At 35.5% G+C, this 20472-nt stretch overlaps 3 protein-coding genes across 4 annotated transcripts in view; 1 reads left to right on the plus strand and 2 right to left on the minus strand.

Annotated features, from left to right (window-relative positions):
- Positions 1-10697, plus strand: part of LOC100648796 (neural-cadherin) — a 104544-nt gene extending 93847 nt beyond the window's left edge. For both annotated transcript variants that reach the window (XM_012314798.3, XM_012314797.3), the window contains exons 15-24: positions 79-350; positions 435-640; positions 795-937; positions 1117-1728; positions 1851-2151; positions 2385-2574; positions 2670-2911; positions 3153-3368; positions 3445-3600; positions 3756-10697. In XM_012314798.3, the coding sequence (XP_012170188.1) occupies positions 79-350; positions 435-640; positions 795-937; positions 1117-1728; positions 1851-2151; positions 2385-2574; positions 2670-2911; positions 3153-3368; positions 3445-3600; positions 3756-3865 (2448 nt within the window). In that variant the 3' untranslated portion in view covers positions 3866-10697. The remainder of the gene's footprint in view (positions 1-78; positions 351-434; positions 641-794; positions 938-1116; positions 1729-1850; positions 2152-2384; positions 2575-2669; positions 2912-3152; positions 3369-3444; positions 3601-3755) is intronic.
- A 1930-nt stretch (positions 10698-12627) lies between these two features.
- Positions 12628-13124, minus strand: LOC105666364. The gene is made up of 2 exons (XM_012315249.3): positions 12883-13124; positions 12628-12780 (listed from the first exon to the last, which is right to left on the minus strand). Exons 1-2 carry the CDS (start codon positions 13114-13116, stop codon positions 12628-12630), a joined length of 387 nt encoding a protein of 128 aa, XP_012170639.3. The 5' UTR covers positions 13117-13124.
- Positions 13125-13423: 299 nt separating this feature from the next.
- LOC100647818 lies at positions 13424-18540 on the minus strand. Its single transcript, XM_012314793.3, has 5 exons — positions 15657-18540; positions 15079-15417; positions 14581-14679; positions 14262-14451; positions 13424-13669 (listed from the first exon to the last, which is right to left on the minus strand). Exons 2-4 carry the CDS (start codon positions 15325-15327, stop codon positions 14269-14271), a joined length of 531 nt encoding a protein of 176 aa, XP_012170183.1. The 5' UTR covers positions 15328-15417; positions 15657-18540; the 3' UTR covers positions 13424-13669; positions 14262-14268.
- Between the last annotated feature and the right edge of the window lie 1932 nt (positions 18541-20472).

A 20472-nucleotide genomic window follows, 5' to 3' on the forward strand; every position in this document is an offset into this window, starting at 1 on the left:
ACTAAAATATATTTCACACGGTGTAATTCACGCTTAAACAAATCAATTTGATTAAAAAAATAATTTTAATTCAATTAGATCGAGAAAGAGGTCGGTATTAACATAACGATGGTCGGCATCGACGAGTGTTATTACGAGAATGAAGTATGCGAGGGTAGTTGCACAAACACCTTGGATATTAGCAGTTTACCATACATGGTCAATGCAAACAGAACCGCCCTAGTGGGCGTGCGGGTGGATGTAATCGCCGAATGTACATGCGGAGCTCGGAACTTCAGTAAAGGGGAATCATGTAGAAACAGCCCTTGTTATAACGGAGGTCGTTGCGTGGAAGGTCGATTTGGGTTATCGTAAGTCTATCAACTCGTGAAATTTAGCATGTGATGTATTATACTAGCATATTAATTTTATTTAATCTATTTTTTATTACGCAGATGTCAGTGTCCTGCTGGATATAATGGTCCAAGATGTCAGCAAACTGCGAGAAGTTTCCGTGGAAATGGCTGGGCTTGGTATCCTGCACTAGAAATGTGCGATAACAGTCATCTGAGCTTCGAATTCATCACTAAAAAACCTGACGGATTACTATTATACAATGGGCCTATTGTTCCCCCTGAGGCTGACGAAATTATGGTTTCTGGTAAGCAAATATAGATCATAAGATAATAATAGATTTCTTAAGGTAATAATAGCTTCCTCTATGATATCTTTGCCAGAATTTAAGTCTAATAAATCAGCGATTTTTACAGTAACACATGAAATAACATACTATTACGTAATGTACGTATTTACAGATTTTATATCCGTTGAACTGGAACGTGGAATACCTCGACTGTTGATAGACTTCGGTTCCGGTACTTTAGAGTTAAAAGTGAAGCCGAAAAGAACTTTGGACGACGGAGAATGGCACAGACTCGACATCTTTTGGAACACGGAGGTCAGAATTATCTTTTAAATCATAATTTAAATATCTCTATATGTGTCAAAATGAGAAAATAAAATTAAAATTATTAAAATGGTTTCCTTCTTCTAGAAGAATAAGGTTACAACTAGATTACATCCAGTTTACAATGATCGCTTATAATTAATTCCACGGATTCCTATTTTATTTTACAGACGGTGAAATTAATCATCGATTATTGCAAATCCGCGGATATCTCAGAACCGGAAGACGGCACGCCACCAGAATTCAACGACACTAGTTGCCAAGCTCAAGGCACCATACCACCCTTCAACGAATATCTAAACGTAAACGCGCCACTTCAAATCGGTGGTTTATATGTCGAGCAATTCGATCCAACTCATTACAAGTGGAAGCATATGCCAGTTGGTAAAGGTTTCGATGGCTGCATCAAGAACCTCTTTCACAATAGCAAGCTTTACGATCTAGCACATCCTGGATTATCAAGAAACAGCGTAGCTGGCTGCCCTCAAACCGAGGAAATCTGCAACAACCAGGAATCCACCTTCCGTTGCTGGGAACACGGTACTTGCGTAGGAAGCTTCACTGAAGCTAGATGTCAATGTAACCCAGGATGGACTGGTCCAGGATGTATGACATCCACTATACCAACGACATTCAAACCACAAAGTTACGTCAAATACGCGTTGTCGTTCGAACCGGATAAATATTCCACTCAAGTACAGCTGAGATTCCGCACCCGAGAGGTCCATGGTGAATTGTTTAGAGTCAGCGATCAGCATAATAGAGAATACGCTATTTTGGAGGTGATTATTCACGTTATCACATTTTAGAAGTGAATATAATGTTCATTTAAATAAAGAAAGGGAAATAGCTAATTAAATGAATAAAATATTCAATTATAGTTATTGCATCTTTTAATTTCTAGATCAAGGACAGCAGACTGCATTTCCGTTACAATTTGAACAGCCTGAGAACTGAGGAACGAGACATATGGCTGACTGCGATAGCTGTTGATGATGGACAGTGGCATACAGTTAGAGTATCGAGATACGGATCAGCTGCAACTTTGGAATTGGATGGTGGTGAAGGAAGAAGATTCAATGAAACCTTCTCCTTCGAAGGACACCAGTGGCTATTGGTTGACAAACAGGAAGGAGTTTTCGCGGGCGGCAAGGCTGAGTACACTGGAGTGCGGACGTTTGAAGTGTACGCGGATTATCAGAAAGGTAAACATTTTATAATTTTTGATAATCAAGTTGAAGAAGAATAGAAATAAAGACTGTGGAAAATGGCATATTCAATTATATATAGACAAAAGTTCTTGAACGGAAAGGTGCAAAATGAAATAGTTAGAAATGCATTATGTGATAAAATACAAAAGATAAGATGCAATTATAAAAAGACTTCAGTGTTCACAGGATGATGAGGGGGAAGTTAATATAATTTTTCGTTTGAACAGGATGTCTGGATGACATAAGACTAGAGGGCAAACATCTTCCATTACCACCTGCTATGAATGGAACACAATGGGGTCAAGCAACCATGGCCAGAAATTTGGAAAGAAACTGTCCTTCGAATAAACCCTGTGCCAACGTCATTTGTCCAGAACCATTCGAATGTATCGATCTTTGGAACGAATATGACTGCACGTAAGTATTGTAAAATTTAAATAACGCTATCTTTAATTTACAGGTTTGTATACATACGTATGATTTGATAAATCTTATCTTGTCTATGTTCCTAGATGTGGAGAAGGAAGAATTCCATCGCCTGATAGCAAAGGATGCATGGACAAAAACGAATGCATAGATTATCCTTGTTTGAACGGTGGTAGATGTATCAATCAAGATCCACGCTTTAGATATAGATGTATTTGTCCCGATGGTTTCTGGGGAGAAAATTGCGAGCTCGTTCAAGAGGGACAAACGTTGAAACTCAGTATGGGAGCTTTGGCAGCTATTTTAGTTTGTCTTTTGATTATTCTTGGTAAGTATCGCGCGGACAAGATGTATTACACGTGTAAAAAGCTACAGAAAGGAACATAACTTTCTAAAATGAAAAATTACGCACTAACTAAAAGAATTCTACTATAGTTAATCAGTATCGTTCCTTTAATATCCCTCATCCATTAAAAATGTATCTTTAGGAAAAAATAATTGAAACATCAAAAGAATTTAAAAATCAACTAATACAGAAAGCGATTAATGATATTCGTATTATGTTGTAGTTCTCGTCTTAGTGTTTGTCGTCTATAATAGAAGAAGAGAATCTCATATTAAGTACCCTGGGCCTGATGACGATGTGAGAGAAAATATCATCAACTACGATGACGAGGGTGGCGGAGAAGATGATATGACCGCATTCGACATTACCCCGCTTCAAATTCCTATTGGTGGCCCTATTCCAGAAATGGGCGGCAAGCTACCGCCATGTAAAATACCCTGTAAGTAATTCTCGTTGTTATATATATCCAAGATAATGGATAATCGGATATTGATACCATTGTAAATATTTTACAGACACACTAGGACCAGAACCAAACGTGGGCATCTTTATAGAAGACCACAAAAAGAGAGCTGACAGTGATCCAAACGCACCACCGTTCGATGATCTACGAAATTATGCATACGAGGGTGGCGGAAGCATCGCAGGTTCATTGTCATCGTTAGCCTCCGGTAAGTACTTCTGTTTTCGTTTAATATTAAGAACGAATGAAAATTAAGATTATCGATTACAGATTCTTTGCAAAAAGGATACTCACTCGACTGTTGCTTGATTCACCCATAAGAGTAAGAGAAATATATGTGAATAATTATTTTAAAATCAACAGGAACAGACGACGAGCAGCACGAGTACGAGTACTTAGGTGCTTGGGGACCGAGATTCGACAAGCTAGCCGACATGTACGGACCGGCGGAAGAAAGCGAAGAAGAAGACTAAGAATATCATAAAGGATCTCTACAATCTGTAAGCTCGCACGATTTGTACACCCTCGGAGAAACAGTGTTTGCGTGAGCTTAAAAGAGAAGAAGGAAGAAAAGAAGAGAGGAAAAATGAAGAAAGAGACTATCCCCTTAAAAACGCGTGTGCTCGAACGAACTTTCTATTACGAAGACAAGAAAAAAGAAGACATACGACAGAATCGAAGAAACCGTAAAAACCAGTGTTTTTTGCGTTATTCGAGCAACAAAGACGTTCCGTTTTGTTGATGAAACAAGTGCACGTTTCCAGGCGCATATTTTTTGCGATGTGCACACGCGGACAAGAACGAGGCGGCCACACGGTGTGCGCGATTACGAGAAAATGAAAGAGAGAGAGAGAGAGAGAGAGAGAGAAGAATTAACACCCTCTGGTCGAAATTTTATAAAAATGAAGCTACTCGTCGATATTGATGTCGATTTCACGAAAAGAGCTTTCTATCCATTTCCCTCAGCCGTAAAAAAAGAAAAAGCAAACGAACGTTATCGCAATAAGAATCTCTATCGAATCATGATCAATCGTCACGACACACCGTAGGTGGCGCATAATTCTCAAAGGGTGTAATACCTATCTGTATAGCACGTTACGCGTATACGTAGTGAATTCGCGCGTGTCAGCCTGCACGCGAGACTTTTCTATTATAATAAAATAAATCTATATATATATATTATATATGTACGATTCATTATTTTTAGTCACAGTCATAGTTACTATTTCTCGGTACAACCGTTCTCGATGTCTCGGTATTCGATCGGTTAAAATTATCATCGGCGCGACAGCATCGGTTCTACTGGAATTATATTCGTGAACACGTTACTACTGCCAGCCGTGCGCGTGATAGGTCGTTTCTGTTTTACCTCATCTACATTGGGTCACCAAGTGGCCGTATATGATACTTTCAAGGGCATTTCTCATTTATCCGTCTTCTAAATCCCACTGAACTTATTCATCGTATTCGGATGTTCAGATGTAGCTGGCGGGAATTTTTTCGTTTCTTCCGCGAACGCGCACCGGCTAATAGGAACTCCCCGTGTAACGTACCATGAACTCGTATATTGACGTTGTTGAGTATAAGGGAAGAGAGATCTTGAGTAAAATGGTTCATTCGCGACGCCTTCCTGGTTCGCGCGATGCGAACGATCCTAATGTAGTCTATCGTACTAAAAATAGGGATTATTTAAGAGAGTGCGAGAGAACGAGAGAGAGAGAGAGAGAGAGAGAGCGAAAGAGAGCGAGCGAGAGAGAGAGAGAGAGAGAGAGAGAGAGAAAGAGAGACACGTTTAGTTGTTGTTCGCGAGTCGTGAACCATCCTCATCGTTGTCATCGTCGCCGTCACCGTCACCCGCATTAGTTATTGATAGTATTATTATTGACATTACGATAAATATATATATTATAAATATGGATTTATATAAATAAATAAATGAATAAATATAAATAAATAAATATATATATATATATAGAAAGAGAGTTAAAAGAGAGAGAAGCGCACGGCGGAAGACAAAGGGTACTGCAACGCATGCGTGCGGCGCATGAAAGTCCGCATAAACAAATTGAGAATTACCGCGCGCGTATGTAATTATAATTAATATTATATAGCGGTATAAATATAAATATGAATATAAATATATATACATATATATATATATATATATATATTATATATATATAAATGAAAGAATCGCATACAAACGAAATCACATTGAAATGAAGATTAAAAAGACAAAAATTAACAAAAAAAAAAGAAAGAGAAACAGAGAAAGGAAGAGGAAAGGACCGTAATGGCACGATACGAGGGGCCGGTTGTCGAGAAAAGCTCACGATTCAAGTCTCGACGTAGGGTTAATATTTATTTTCTGTCGATGGTCGAACCGAACCGGTCAACAAGTTGCAATTACATGAAAGAAAACAGTGGAATGAAGAAGTGAAAGCAAAAAAAAAAAAAGAAAAAGAAGAAAGACGAGAAAACTGAGAAGGAAAAAGAATGGAATGAAGGAAAAGCGGAGGAACGAGGGAAGAGAAAAATCGGCGAGCGTGCGAAAAAGGAAATGACGCGAAAAGTCCCTTCTACGTCGCAGCATTGATGGCGGGTTCGATACCGCGAATGGTTTCGTTGCTCGATCAATGCCCTTGGTTGATCGTAAGCGAAAAATCGTTTATGCTACGACGATAATAAGGATAGCGTCAACCTAGTGCATCTCCATGCATGTGTCTCGACTGATTTGTAAAATTCTCTACGGAAATATTAATAGTCAATTTATCGATTAGGTGAAGCCCCGTCGGATCGAGTGATCCGGGCGTAGTGTTTAAGCACTTGTACGAATATTGTAAGTAACGTCGTGTATTTCGGTGTGCCGGTGCCGCTCGTAATGTGCCGCGATCGGTACCGAGCATCTCTGTATAATTGTCCTACCAAGATTCGTCGTCTTGCGTATCGTTTCCCGGCAATATTTGTGATATTACGTTTTCCGCGCCCGTTGTCTTCGACGTCCGTTTACGTCTGTTCCTCATGAGCCTCTGAGAACATCGAGAAACACATCGAAATCTCACTTTAAGCTACGTTCACATCGCGCGTACGGGTTTGTCCCCATATCTAATTTTTCATTATTTTTCTCTAGATGTTACCACCTTATATGTTCGCCCGAGATGTTCGTTTTCGTAGATACGATAACTAATCGCTGTTCCCTCTTTTCTTGTTATCATTGAAATTACTTGATTCGATGATCACGGAGGGAAAAAATGATAAGTCACATTTGTTTTTCACGCGAGTAATCTTAAAATCCAGTACCTTCTCGACTAATCACATATCTATAACCTTCTCTTTTTAACCCCTTTTTAAACACTAAATAACTTCAAGATCAGAAAATCGACAAAGTTGTACTTATCGTATTTTTCTCCTGTACTTTTCGTTTCTAAGTATCACCAGACTTTCTACTGAATTACGATAGATCGCAGCAAGATTCTAGATATTGGTAAAGTTTCGTTCTCGAATGTTCAGCTTAAATGAATCTCTATATTGTTAAGACATCTTCTTATAAAATTGTTTCTAACGATAAGATTCGTAATATCGAACAATCCGAATTTCTATTATCACTTCGATTATCCGTAATCGTTCTTTCAACGAACGATTAAACTTTCCATTCTATGCTACCGAAAATGTAGCTGTGTTTCTCAAAGATTGTTAATCCGAATTCGTTGCCTCTTTATCAACCGAAACAGATTTTATCCTTCTCGACATACCGAGACCGCTACACTTCACGTTTCTCGATGTCGATAAGGTTCTTTACCATTGAATTATCGTTGTTTCATTGTCTCACCGTCCTCCTTCGTAGTAGTACACCATTTCGTTTCTCCGGCCATTCCTATCGTCGATTTTACCCCGCCAAGTAGTTTCTAAGCAGAGACAGTATTCGACGGACTGGCGTTATAGGAGGACGAACGGTTTATCGTTGAGTAACTGATAATGAGTTGAATAGCGCGCACAAGCGCGCACGTGTGTGTACAGTGGCAAAAAAGAAGAAAAGGAAAAGAAAAGAAAAACGGTTGTCGCGTGATTTTTGAAAAGAGTAACTCGGCAGCAGATTAGAACGATCCTCGATTTCTTGGAGATTGGCTTTGCAAGAAGGAATTAATAGGTCCCCTGAAACTACATTGTTCTAGGACATCTCCCCTTATTCGATAAACAAATCCAATTAGACGTATACTTTGATAATGCAAAGCCTTATCAAACTATCGGACATTTTTTAAAATAATAGATACGTTAAAAGAATAATAGGAAATATTACGTTCGTTTCAACATATTGTCGAAAACATAACGTGTATGTACGTTCATTTACCAACATCAGGCAGTAGAAACGTGGATATAGTAAGAACGTTCTTCGTTAAAACGAAGACTTTAATTATTCTTCATTACGTAATTCCATATAACTGTAATGGTGTAACATAATTTTAAAAAGATCTAAATGTTAGTAAAGTCAACTTCCGAGACTCACTTTTACGATGCGCAAGTTTTCAGCGTCATTCGACAATTTGATAAGAAGCGTTTATCTCCATTCGCTTGACCTAGGCACCTCGAAAAATTTGCGCGATACCTGAAAGGACGCAGAACCTTACGAACAGCGAATCAACGAAAAATTATGCAATTTTTTCGTTCTTACAAAAATTTCATGTCCTTGCTCATATTACGAGGCGAAGTAAAATTTACATGTAAAATAACGCCGAATTCATTCACTTCGACAATACGAAAACATCTGATATTTGCGATCGAAATGAAACAAATGGTACATCGACGGGCTAGCAAGCTGTGTTTTTTATCCTAACATCTTCGTTAAACCGAAACTCTCGATATCGTATATTCGTTAGTATATATTTTTATATAACTTGAAAGCGGAAGCAGTTCGTAAGGTGCAAAGGGAATATCGTTCAGAGCCCCGCTAACCATCCGATGTAAATATATAATATTTGCAAAACGTGTCAGATTCGTTGAAGAAGTATTCGTTACGATTTCGTTTGCCACTGATGGAGCGTATTTAGTTGCGAAACGTACAAAAGAGAGAGGAAGCTGTTGACGCGAGCTCGAGGAAGGATCGAGTAGAAAGAAGAAAGAAAGAAACGGTCGTTGCGACGAAAACGTTCCTTATTCTCATTCCATAAGATCGTTTTCGTAGTTGGTCGAAAACAATCTCTATTTTTAAGAAATAGAAACCTAAGTAGCTTCGTTTTTAGTAATTAATACGAAATTCTGTAGTCAGCTGATATTTATAAATCTTTCTGTTTCTAACGTGTATTTAGAAACGTTTTCTTCGTATTTTCTGTTTATTTATATTTATAAATAACGATTAGTAACATAGCCTGAATTTTGAATAATAGCAATAACGGATTTCTTAATACATTGTAAATGTTCAAAGCGTGTCACGAATGACGAGTAAGTGAGTCTAGAAAAAGGAAATCTGTAAATTTTGTAGAATAATTGTGAATATTTAACGTTTCTTTATGTACGCGGTAATTACCAACACTTGTGTCATTTATATTTTTAACGTCACGACGTATGTATTAACCGATGCACTGATCATACAATACAATTCATTATACGAAACGAATTTAATTTCATCGAATCAGCATATCTTTTATACGAAAGAAAGAGAGAGAGAGAGAGAGAAAAAAAGGATACTCCTGACAAGACGACAGCGTTCTCAGGATCGATTTACTTTTCAAGCAATATCGTTTTGTATTATACACCGGATTTCATGTATTTCGAAAATGTTAAACTTTACAGCCGTCGAATTGCTTGAACGACCCAAAAGTCAGCGTCGATCGAACGATATTAAGTTAAGGTACCATTTGAGGCACACACGGCTCAACTTTTTTACCGAAACCGAGTTAGCACGTGAACAAGAACGTCGAAATGTATTTAAGAATAAACGAGAATGAAAAAAAAAAAATAAAATCGAAAAAGAAAGAGCGAAGCGTACTTATGTTCGAGAAGATCTCAAAATGTTGAGATCGGAAAATGACGAATGTAGGTATCGAGTTTTCCGATCGAGGCGAATAATCTGTAATAAAAGGAGAGAAAACGTGAAAGAATGACAGCCACGCGAACTCACGTTACATATCTGTAAAACTTTTTTCCAAGCACTGCCTAATCGTGCACAAAGAACCGAAGCAGCTCATGCCTCGATCTCAAACTAATTGAGATTGAAACGGAACGATGCGAAGATAATATCTACAACGGCACTAGTCCGCTTTGATCGAATGCTCAGCGACGACAGAAACTTTTTCTTCCGGGTTCGGAATTCTTTCTAGCTGTCTTTGTTCGTTTGTCGTCATCAGAACGCTTTTCAACGAACGCAGTTTGTATTTGCGATGGCGACCGAGTGAAACACATCTGCGTATATCGAAAAACGAAACATTGCTCACGAGGATGGGAATATTCGGTTGCATATGCGTACTCGATGTATCTTCTCCTTCCTGTTCGATATGAAGTCAAGAATTTCAATATCGATATCGTCTTCTCTTTTTTAGAGTATCTAGTTACAATAACTTTGAAAGTAATTCTAGTCAAAAAATTAGAATATTTTTAATTAATATATCCTGACGATTTTTTTATTGATAGATTAATAATATTTCAATTAATATGTTAATTTTTATTTCAAAATTTCCTTCAGATCGGAGATACATGCTTTTGTCCATATAACTTGCTCGTAATGTTATAATTCGTTTAAATACGATTTTTCTTCGATATCGTAATGTTTGATATACTCGTGAATATTGCATTGTCCTGATTTCATATTAAAAAGGATCAAATTAATGTCGCATTGCATCCAACAGAAATATTTCTGGACATCGAGCAAGCAAGTACTTTTTCACATTGTCTTGGTCACCGCTCCACCCCACTGCGACCTTCCTCCCGAAGAAATCGATAATTTATAAAAACGATGAATCAGTGTGGCGCGACGCGAGAAACAGAAAAGAAAAAAGAAAGTATATCGAGGAAAATGTAAAAGCACGATCGAGGAGCCGACTTATTATCGTCGGTCAGCGATAATGGATAAATCATTGTAATATATACACTTCGGTGACAAAATGATTGTAACGCTGCCACTGAACACATCCCGTGTAGTACAATTACCGTATATATAGTATTCCACAGTATACTGGTACACACCGTATTATTAATTGAATTGATATTTATTAACGATTAATTATTACATTATTATCACTATATTATCTATACCATTTGTACTTTGCATTTCAGTTGGAATGAAATAAATGCCTTCTTTTTCATAAAAATAAACCAACCGTCGTATTTTAAATAATACAAATCTAGATAAAAACCCTAGATAAATTTTCTTTAGGTTTTTTTTTTTTTTTTTAAATCGCGCTCTTCCGCTCGATATTTTCTTTCGCCTAGTCAGAATGCAGGATGCAGAAATCGCTAACTAACGTTACCTTGCGATCGTCCTCATGGAAGATAAATTCCATAAATTCCATGGAAATAGCAGTGACGGAGTATGAAAAATTACGAAGAAGAAATAGATTTATTTGATATAAAGAATACTTGTACTCGCAAACATTTAATTTTTTTTCACATCTGAAATACATCGCTTTTCATTTCGAACAATATTTTTCCTGTGCTGTGCGTAAGTTCGAAAAATTGCTCAAATCGTCGTTTCTAAAGATGGACGTACAATAGTGTGCAAAAATAATGAAAATAAAACAAACTAGCGATACACAGACATTTAATATCGTACAGATATTTAACTGTTGCGATGTTTCAGTACAACTATTTAACTGTTAATTCTGAAAATAAATTACTATCAGGGAAAATGCGTGTTTAGAGGAAAAGTTTAGAGGATATGACTGTGAAAGATAGGTATGACGCGAAGGTAAGTGAAAGGACGAAGTTAAAAGTCAAGAACTGATCGAAATTACGTCAATAAGCGTAATATACTCGAATGATTGATTTATCGTTTAATATGTTTTATAATTCTAAAATTATTTCTTACAGTTTCCTCTCTTAGAGTGACTTCGTTCGAAACGTTAATTATTAAAATTATCTACTGCTATTAACGCCACTTTTACTATTACTTCTCTTACTGCTTCTCCTACGAACTTTACAACGGCACGTTTTGGTTTCTTCAATTAAAAATGGAAATTCTTGTTCCACTCTTGCCCATAATTTCTCTTGAACGTGAGTTAAGAAACACATTGTTCCACAATCTCTGTAGAAAAACAGATTCAATTTTAAAGTGATATATTTAATCCAGCAATATTTCGTTCGTTCGATTTTTTCCAAATTTTTGTCCATCCTCTAACACTCGACGTTACGTACGTATAACATTGTATTTTAACACGATACTTATCAATTACATTTACTGGCCATTTCTTTTCTTTCTTTCTTTTTGCACAAAAACATTAGAACAGAAAATTTCGTTGTACGAGTTACTTTTATTATTAATAATCCGCACACGACGAAAGATCGTCTCATAGTTGTGAAGCAATTCGATCCTACAGCAGCTCTAATTAATTTTTCATTTCGATATTAAACCAATTTAATTACAACGAAATATATATGTAGAAATACTATCAATAAATTAAGATTTACATGCTAACTTCAATGAATTTTCCGTCTTATACGGAGTGCTAGGAAATTGTACGTTAAGAAATTTCTTAAGAGCTTTTATATTTAAGAAGGTTTATATATCTGATTAGGGAAGACTCGGATAAATTGAGGATATTATACAGACAAGAGAGAAACAAGACTACAGAAATAAGAAAATGTAGAAAATATAAAAAATATATATGTGAATCACAACTCGGATCAAATAAAGGAAACTTGAAAAATCAGAGAAATGAAACAGTCAAGGTAGACCAAGTAAATGAAGCAAATGAATCGAACGAATCGATCGATTGGATATGACGGACTTAATCGGTTTAACTTGATCGTAATTATAAACGAAAATTGTACCTAAGGATAATATAATCCACAGCATCCACAACGTGAAGCGTAAGTATAAGAAACGTAATTGACGCAGTGTAAGTTAGAACAATGGTCCAAGATTTATTTGTTAAAAACGAAACCGCTGCATCTTCCAATCCGAACCGTCGAAGTGTCTACTTTTTAAAAATCAAATACATTCTCGTAGATATCGATCTAATTTTATAAAGTGTATATTCGTTTCAATTATTTTTAACCTAATTAAACTATTATGTTTATGACATTTCTAAGGTGTTACTCTTTTTCTAATATCGTATGGAATATTAAATCGTAATATTACATAACAGATACAGGACGGTAACGTTGTCGATAAGAGGACGTCTATCGGTGTCCAAATACAGGCCAATGCGAATTCCAAGATAAATGCAGTGGCTAGAAACTAGAAATAAGCGAGTCAAACGAAAGTTAGACGGGTAAATAAAATTGTTACAGAAGGTATTGTTTGAGAGAACGAATGATAAAAATTGGTTATCGCACTAACCTCGTACAGTATCAGAAAAACCATTTTTGGCGCGTGAAAAGATCGTGGAAAGAGTGTAGAATTTACGATAATAATATATATACCAATGCTGAAGAAAACCGAACTAAACGGTGGTCCTGATAGCAGCGATTCGCAATCTTCGTCTTCCATAGCATTGGCGAAACATGTTCGGAAAATCTGGAGTCCGAAAATATTTAGCAAGAGCGCCCAAATAGTATGAAGCAACTTTGCCATTTCTTATCTCTAGTTCTCTTTCTCAAAATAAATATTTCGAATAGATTATTAAAAAGGACTCGTTAAAACGTATTTCACAAATTAATCTACAAGACGTATTGTACGAATTACCTTTCGATTATTGGTGTTCGATAATCGAGAAAACAGATGGCAGCTTTGATCTTTAAATATTTATTCCGCTTAAATAAAACTGTGAATGTAATAATTGCAAAAATTTTTAACGTTTAATATGACGATACAAATTTATCAGGAATATTTTAAATACAGAAGCACATATATGTGTACGATTCGTGAGAAACGATTGAAATTGCAGTATGAAAAAATAGACTTTATTGCAAATATACACGTACATCGATAAATGTAAAAAGTTATACAATAGACAAATACAAAACAACGAAATTCAATGAGTTACATCTCTGGTTGCTTGTATTTACTTAAGGAATCTGTGCTGCACATAAATTTATATACAAACCAATCTGTCACTTCTGGATTTGCAAAACTGATCCTTTTCCTTTTACATTTACAGAGAGCCAATAGTCCATTAGTCCTTTCCCTAAGCACAAACGATGTATGATCATTACGATTGAATTATTTCTATCGGAAAAATTGTTCACAACGTTACAGCGTAGACTTTACTAGTACGCGATATTGCGACGCGTTTTAAATTTTCCTCTTTGTATTCATCGTGTTACATCTGTATTTGCAGATTTAAATAAAATTGACTCGCGCTGATTAATTTTTCATTTCGTAAACTAAGGAGTTTCTGACTAATTCTAAGGAACTTATAGAATTGTGTCAACGTGTACCAATCGTTCCTTCTAGTAAGCCAGAATAACTATTGTGCAATGACAAATAATATCCCTAATAAAATATGACAAAGATTAGGCTAGTACTGTACACTGTTGAAACTTCTTTCGAATTTGAAAAATGAAAAGAAGCATGGCAGAAAAAAGAAAAAAGAGCAAAATTACTGAACCGTGTACGGTACAGGATAATTTGAATTACTTAATTTCTTTAAATTGTCTGAATATCTAAATTGTAGTCTAGTTAATTTCCTGTACTAAATAATTATTTCGTCGTTTAACTGTGAAATTTTATGTTTAAATCGTTCTATGACATAAGTGTCTTATAAAACTAAACATTACTGGTTCACTACTTGGCCCAAGTGTCCAAAATCGCGTCCAAGGATTCGGTGGCATCCAGCATCCAAACAAACGACAATACGGACATGCAGAAAGCCATATGCGTTGCGGCACAATCTTTCGCCATGTAATATGCAAATTCAGTTAAAAACGAGTAGCGACTTAATCCCAACACTGTGTTCAACCATAGCAACTGAAAGAACAGTTTATTTTTGTGACACAGATGCGACACAGGAGATTACAGAGATACGGCAAACATTTCGAACGTTGCCTGGTCCCATAGAATTTTAATAACAAATAACTTTTATGTTAACAAACTCACACATTTACTGGATTCTTGGGTTAAACAATAGATGACGTGCATGAGTGGAACCCAGATAGCGCGTGTGGTTAAGTTTGTAGTCAATGCTGCAACCAACATCTAGACAAAAATAAATCTTTCAATCGTTTACTATCTTTTTTATTTTATCTTCATTATTTTCATTATAATCTAAGATATAAAATAATGTGACCGATCTTACGATCGTATATGTAGTTTTATCGCTATTTATGGATAAAAAGTTGAGCAGAGAAATGATAAGTACGAATGAACGAAATCTTTAGTTTGACAAAATCATGGATAAAGTTAAACTCTAATGTAGATTCTTCCAAACATCAAAATAGTTATAATACAACGCATAGAGAGCTGCTTTTCGAGGACAATAAACTTACGCTACTTTTCCACTGAGCTCCTCGTACGTGAAACATACGCTCAACGCGTGTACAAAATTGTAATTAAAACGTCGTTAGATTTGTCAAAACATGAAATACCGATACTCACTTCGTAAATGTAAAGAAGTTGAATAGGTGGCTCTTTGAGCGTTCTCGGCCAAAGTCTATATTCCGCTAAGAGGCACAATACGGAAAATATGAAAAGCACCGACGCGTAAGACGGATCGAACGGAGTACTCTCTTCGTCGAAACATAAGCCAATTATGCAGATTTGTCGAAGATGAGTGTACATTCCTGTTACTACCACCGCTACCCAATGAGGATTAATGTATCCTAAATATTCCTTCACCGTATCCATGTCCTGATAATAAACTTTATAGCGTTGTTACCGTAAATCCTATTAATTTCCCATAATCTTTCAGGATGTCTTGTCGTTTGGAAACCAAAGCTGAAATGTAAAGAAAATTTATCGAAAAGCAGAAAAATCTTTATTCAAAGCGAAGTTCTCCAAATAAGTTCGGCTTATGTTGAAACTTTTTCCTTGTAAGAATCTAGAATGACGTCCTTTTCGATCAAACGCGAAAAGAAGTCTTAAGAAATATAAAAAAAAAAACTATTAAGCGGTTGTTGGACAAAGACAAAAAGTAAGGCAATTGAAGGAAGGAGAGAGAGCAAAGGACGACGTACCATTAAATAGTTGTCCGTAAAATCCAAGAATGCATCTGTGATGAATATAATTTTCTGTGCGGAATATAATTTTCTCTGTATTGTTCTTCTTCTTGACGTAGTATCTCTTTGGGAAAGCTACATATATGCGAACGACGTGTAACATTAAACAAATAACTCTCCTTGACCCGCGGAGAGACAGCGACTGTAATTGCTCGTAAATTAATTTTCTACACCGTCAATTTAACATTCTCGTACATTTCTTCTCTCATCAACGAGGTAGGTTATGACATTTATTCTACGGAGACAACAAAATTCAACGCCTTCTCGAATTTGTCGACGTGGCGGAAAACGAGCGATGACAATTTCACGTCGATGCTTTGTTGCAAGAAAATTACGAACAACTTTCGGTTTAAAAGTATACTAACTTGGAACGAAAGGTTCGCGTACGTTATCATTAGAAACTTATTAGACAATTTTCAAGTCTTGTATATCTTGCAATTTTATACATTTATGAGAATCTTTAATGTATATATATAAGTACATGAGTACGGATTTAGAGATGTGCCTGAGAGCACAGTCTACGTTTCAGGTTAATGGGATTTTCTTGTGTTAGAAATTTTCTTATATCTATCGTCGGTTCTAGATCATAAGATTTTTCTTGTTTCTTTCTTTTTATTTTTATCCTGTACGTAATTAATCACGAGCACCTTGATGGTACTTGTAGAATCGAATTTTAATTTTATTTTGAATTTGAATTAGAATTGAAAGAACATATCGCTGTCGTAGAATTAATAACGAAACGGAGAAATAATATATTTCGAGAAAAGAAAATATCCAAGCATTATTTTTACCAAGATAAGCGCAGAAAAGAAAAAGTCGTTCATAGGTATTACCCTTGACTGTGGCGATTCTTAAAGAGGCTTCATTTTCTGAATCGGCTCCGTTTTACTCGAATATCACGCACTCATACATAATGCATTACATTTGCCGATAGCTTTTCCTCTTGCCAGCGTGAGAACGAATGGCTGCGAATAATACACTATTTCTTCCGCGTCATGCCTCCCCTAAGCATAATCGTTAATCATGTTAACATGACTTTAGCAACAGAAAGCGTAACGTTAAATAAATATTGTTTAAAAAAACTTGGCAGATATAATTAACATCGGACTTTCTTAAACTCGAAGCGTTCAAATGGAAATTTAATGAAAATATTGATTTTTCAAATTTTTAATGTTAAATCGAAAAGCAAAGCCGTCTTTATATATAAAACAATTAAACCAATTACTTTGATATATTTTATTTCTCGCAATCTGAATTCAGGTAAATTTCAATGTTCAATCAAAATGTTGAAATTTGCGTTTTAACTTCCATCGAGCTTTAATTTTAATTTCAATCGAATATAACCACCATATATGAAACGTTTCACGCGAACGTACACTTTTTTAATCTGGTTTTTAGCATAATCGCTGAACGAAGAGCGCGTTATGTATTTTTTCCAATTATACGAAAGAGATATAGTAACAGATATAGTGACATATTAATAGCAGCAGAGTGATCAAAGCTGTTAAGAAGCGGCTGAATATGATGACTCAAAGCCCGTGGATTCTTGTGGTACAGAATAGACGAACAACTTTAGTCAAAGGAAATGGTGAACCATGAGACACCAGGAAATTGTCTTTCCAGGCTTGAGTCCTTCTCTCTGTTAATGACATTTTCTCCGCTATAAGAATTGACCGAGGGAATCCAAAAGGGCAGTTAGAAGAGAAAATGAAATAATTTTATCCTGAAATGAACGAATCCTTTCAGATAAAAGCAAATAATAATTTGATAATTGACTTTAATCGAGTCATAATTTCCAGAATTAAGATAGAACATTAAAACCATGTATCTTCATATCCTTAAGAGAAGACACCCATCATTTTGTGAATTGCGCAATGCCACATTAACAATAAATTCATCCTGCGATAAAAGAGCTATGTAGACAGCAATTCGATATAAAATCCAGTATAAAGAACGATTTAAAAGATTATAAATCAATACAAAAGCTGTTAAATTGCTCGAAATGCTGCCGATTATGTAACAATCTATAATCGTAACTTTCCATTCTTTTAAATAAACACTAAGTTGTTGATGCGACGAGAAAGAAGTCATTTTCATGGAAACACCTGATTTTTAACGAAACTCAAATTTATTTGATCTTGTTAATCGATCAAAATTTTCAAAATTGATGCCATCGATCGTCGATGCTCACACTTTTCGCATAACTAAGCTACTAGCTGGAAATAAGTTTGTCGAACTGAGAAATAAAATGGCCTGATATAACGGAGAACATGTCCTTAGAGGCAGAAGATTATCCAAGACGATGGTAGCCATGACGACGGCACAGTGTATCGAAGAAAAGTACATTCGTTTCTTAGCTTTTCGACGACTGAATAAGAGTGGCGAATCGAACAGGGAAAATTGAAGGCACAGAAGTAAGCTCGCTCGGGTAAAAGTTGGTAAGAAGAGAAAGAAGAATTCTCTGCTGTCCTCCCTCGATCAGAACTCGGCCACTTTACCCTCTTTTCTCTTTCAACCATCCAGAAACCCCTTTGAACAAGCACCCGGCCATTCCTTTCCCGCATTTATACATTATTCTACCGTTCGTCAGATCATGATTTAACCTCGTGATCTATTATTCTTCGTGGGAATTAATACGTTATTATCAAGGTAATGATCAAAGTGGATCTCTATAGTGAATTTATATTACGCTATGTTGATCGATTACGACTGATTTGTAATCAAACTTTTTCGTTGCATGTTATATGTTATAAGACTAATGTAAGTTTCTGCCGAGAAGTAGAAATAAATTCACCCTTTGATCTATTCATTTTTGGAAGCGTGGATATTAAATAATTGAGGAAATACCGGTTATTATGCATAAATTCGTTAATTATGTATCAGAATATGTGTCATATATCAAATATATATAAAAATATGAAACAAAAAGGAAGGTGAAATCTTCTGATCAAATATATATTTAATTACAAATACGGAATAATACAATTATCAATATCAATGTTATAAATAATAATACTAAGAGATACTAAACGCTAGTTTTGAACATATACTTACATACATTGTCGAGCTACTCACGTAGCATAACAGTTTCGCTAATTATTTCTTATTTTCGTCCTCTCAGCGTCTTAATCGACGATCAAGGTATTATTGATAAACTACTATTTTCATGAAGCGACATTAGCAATACGCTTAGGTAGGTTTTAATACAAGGTCTCGATGTGAAAGTAGATCTGTAACGCAGTACCATAGGCTATAACCACCCAAGCAGTTAGGTATGCTTCTATACTGTCGAAGAATTTTTCAATGTTATTGATATTATCGTAGGATGACTCAGACTATATCACGTATGCTTGGTAATTATTACGTAAATTGCAGTATATTGAAGTAAGTAACAATAAATGAAGATAATAAACCACAAAGTAAACTATAATAAACTATAAACATAAAGAGCAAGTATATAATAAATAGATATTTTTAAAGGCGCTCCGAAATTATTACATAAAGTGCAACGAATTGTAATGGTTGAAATAAAATAATATATAAAATATAATAATACAATAAAATAATACGAAAGTAATAAATTAGAAACCATCGTGTAATAAATTGGAGCGAAATTTAAATTTCTTAGATTTCCATTCATCGTCAATTTTCAATGAAATTTTCGGACCATAAAACATACGGATCGATAACGGAATATCTTTTCCTCGATTCGACACAAATCTAAACACAGATATTGTAAAACACGCGGGATATCCCAGGTATCGAGTCAAGAACGTAATTCACAACACATACGTACGCGCGTCAAGATCTTGGAGTGGCGCGCGCGCTTTATCTCGGACTTTCCGTTTCCATCTGAATGAGTCAATGCCGTTTCGTGTGAAATTCCAGGGGACATTTTTGCACGATACGTGGAAGAGAAGAGCATTGGAAGTAGAAGTGGAAGTGAACGAGACACGATTCCGTATATGCCATTGACGTAGCTCTAAAATTAAACTGCTACCTCTGCTTCATCAACGACCTGGTTTGATGAAAGGCACAAGTAGACGATACTAGTAATTATCCTAATTCGGGGAAACAGTTCGTTGACAAGCAGCTACTCGATCCAATACACACTCTGAAGCTACAGGTTTTCTCCTATTCGAACAACTTGTTGATCGTCGACACATTTTACGTCTTATATAATCTGGCTCAAGAGTACCTCTAAAATAATTTTGTCTTAGGTTGATCGTGAATTCGTTATGAGTTGATTTCATTTTATAATTAATTTTAAAAAAGTATGTGAAGAAAATCATGACCAGATTAAAATAGGAAAATTGAAATAATTTTTATATTTCATTTGGTCACAAGAGTTTTTCTGACATAAATCTCATTACGAGAGAAGGAAGAATTCAAAAAATTTTTTTATATATATAACACTTAAAAAATCGTATCTTTATGCACCTATTTATATATATCATTGACTTACAATTAATACTTTGATAATTATTATTTTTGGGCACTTTGATGTTTGACATTACATAATTACCTGTTGCTAGATTTATTACGGCTATGTTATAATATTACTTTGCAGATTTTTCATTGCTAATCATTTTTTTTATTTGAGTGTCAAATTCATTATTGCCTTCGTTATACCGCAGTTTTCATATTTTATATTACATATTCATCTATTAAATCCTTAATTAATTCCTTTTAGGCGCGGTTTTTCGCAATCTAATTGAACAGTTTCAATAGATAACATAAAATATAATTTCACGTAGGATACAAGTATCGTAAA

The sequence above is a fragment of the Bombus terrestris genome, chromosome 12 (assembly GCF_910591885.1).
Source record: "Bombus terrestris chromosome 12, iyBomTerr1.2, whole genome shotgun sequence".
Classification (NCBI taxonomy): domain Eukaryota; kingdom Metazoa; phylum Arthropoda; class Insecta; order Hymenoptera; family Apidae; genus Bombus; species Bombus terrestris.

Excerpts from the sequence above, each read along its gene's own strand:
- LOC100647818 (XM_012314793.3), bottom strand. The coding sequence starts at position 15,327 with ATGGATACGGTGAAGGAATATTTAGGATACATTAATCCTCATTGGGTA. Across the intron at positions 14,680-15,078 it reads AACTTCTTTACATTTACGAA|ATGTTGGTTGCAGCATTGAC; the intron begins GTGAGTATCGGT and ends ATTTTTGTCTAG. Across the intron at positions 14,452-14,580 it reads CCCAAGAATCCAGTAAATGT|TTGCTATGGTTGAACACAGT; the intron begins GTGAGTTTGTTA and ends CTGTTCTTTCAG.
- LOC105666364 (XM_012315249.3), bottom strand. The coding sequence starts at position 13,116 with ATGGCAAAGTTGCTTCATACTATTTGGGCGCTCTTGCTAAATATTTTC. Across the intron at positions 12,781-12,882 it reads TTTTTCTGATACTGTACGAG|TTTCTAGCCACTGCATTTAT; the intron begins GTTAGTGCGATA and ends GCTTATTTCTAG.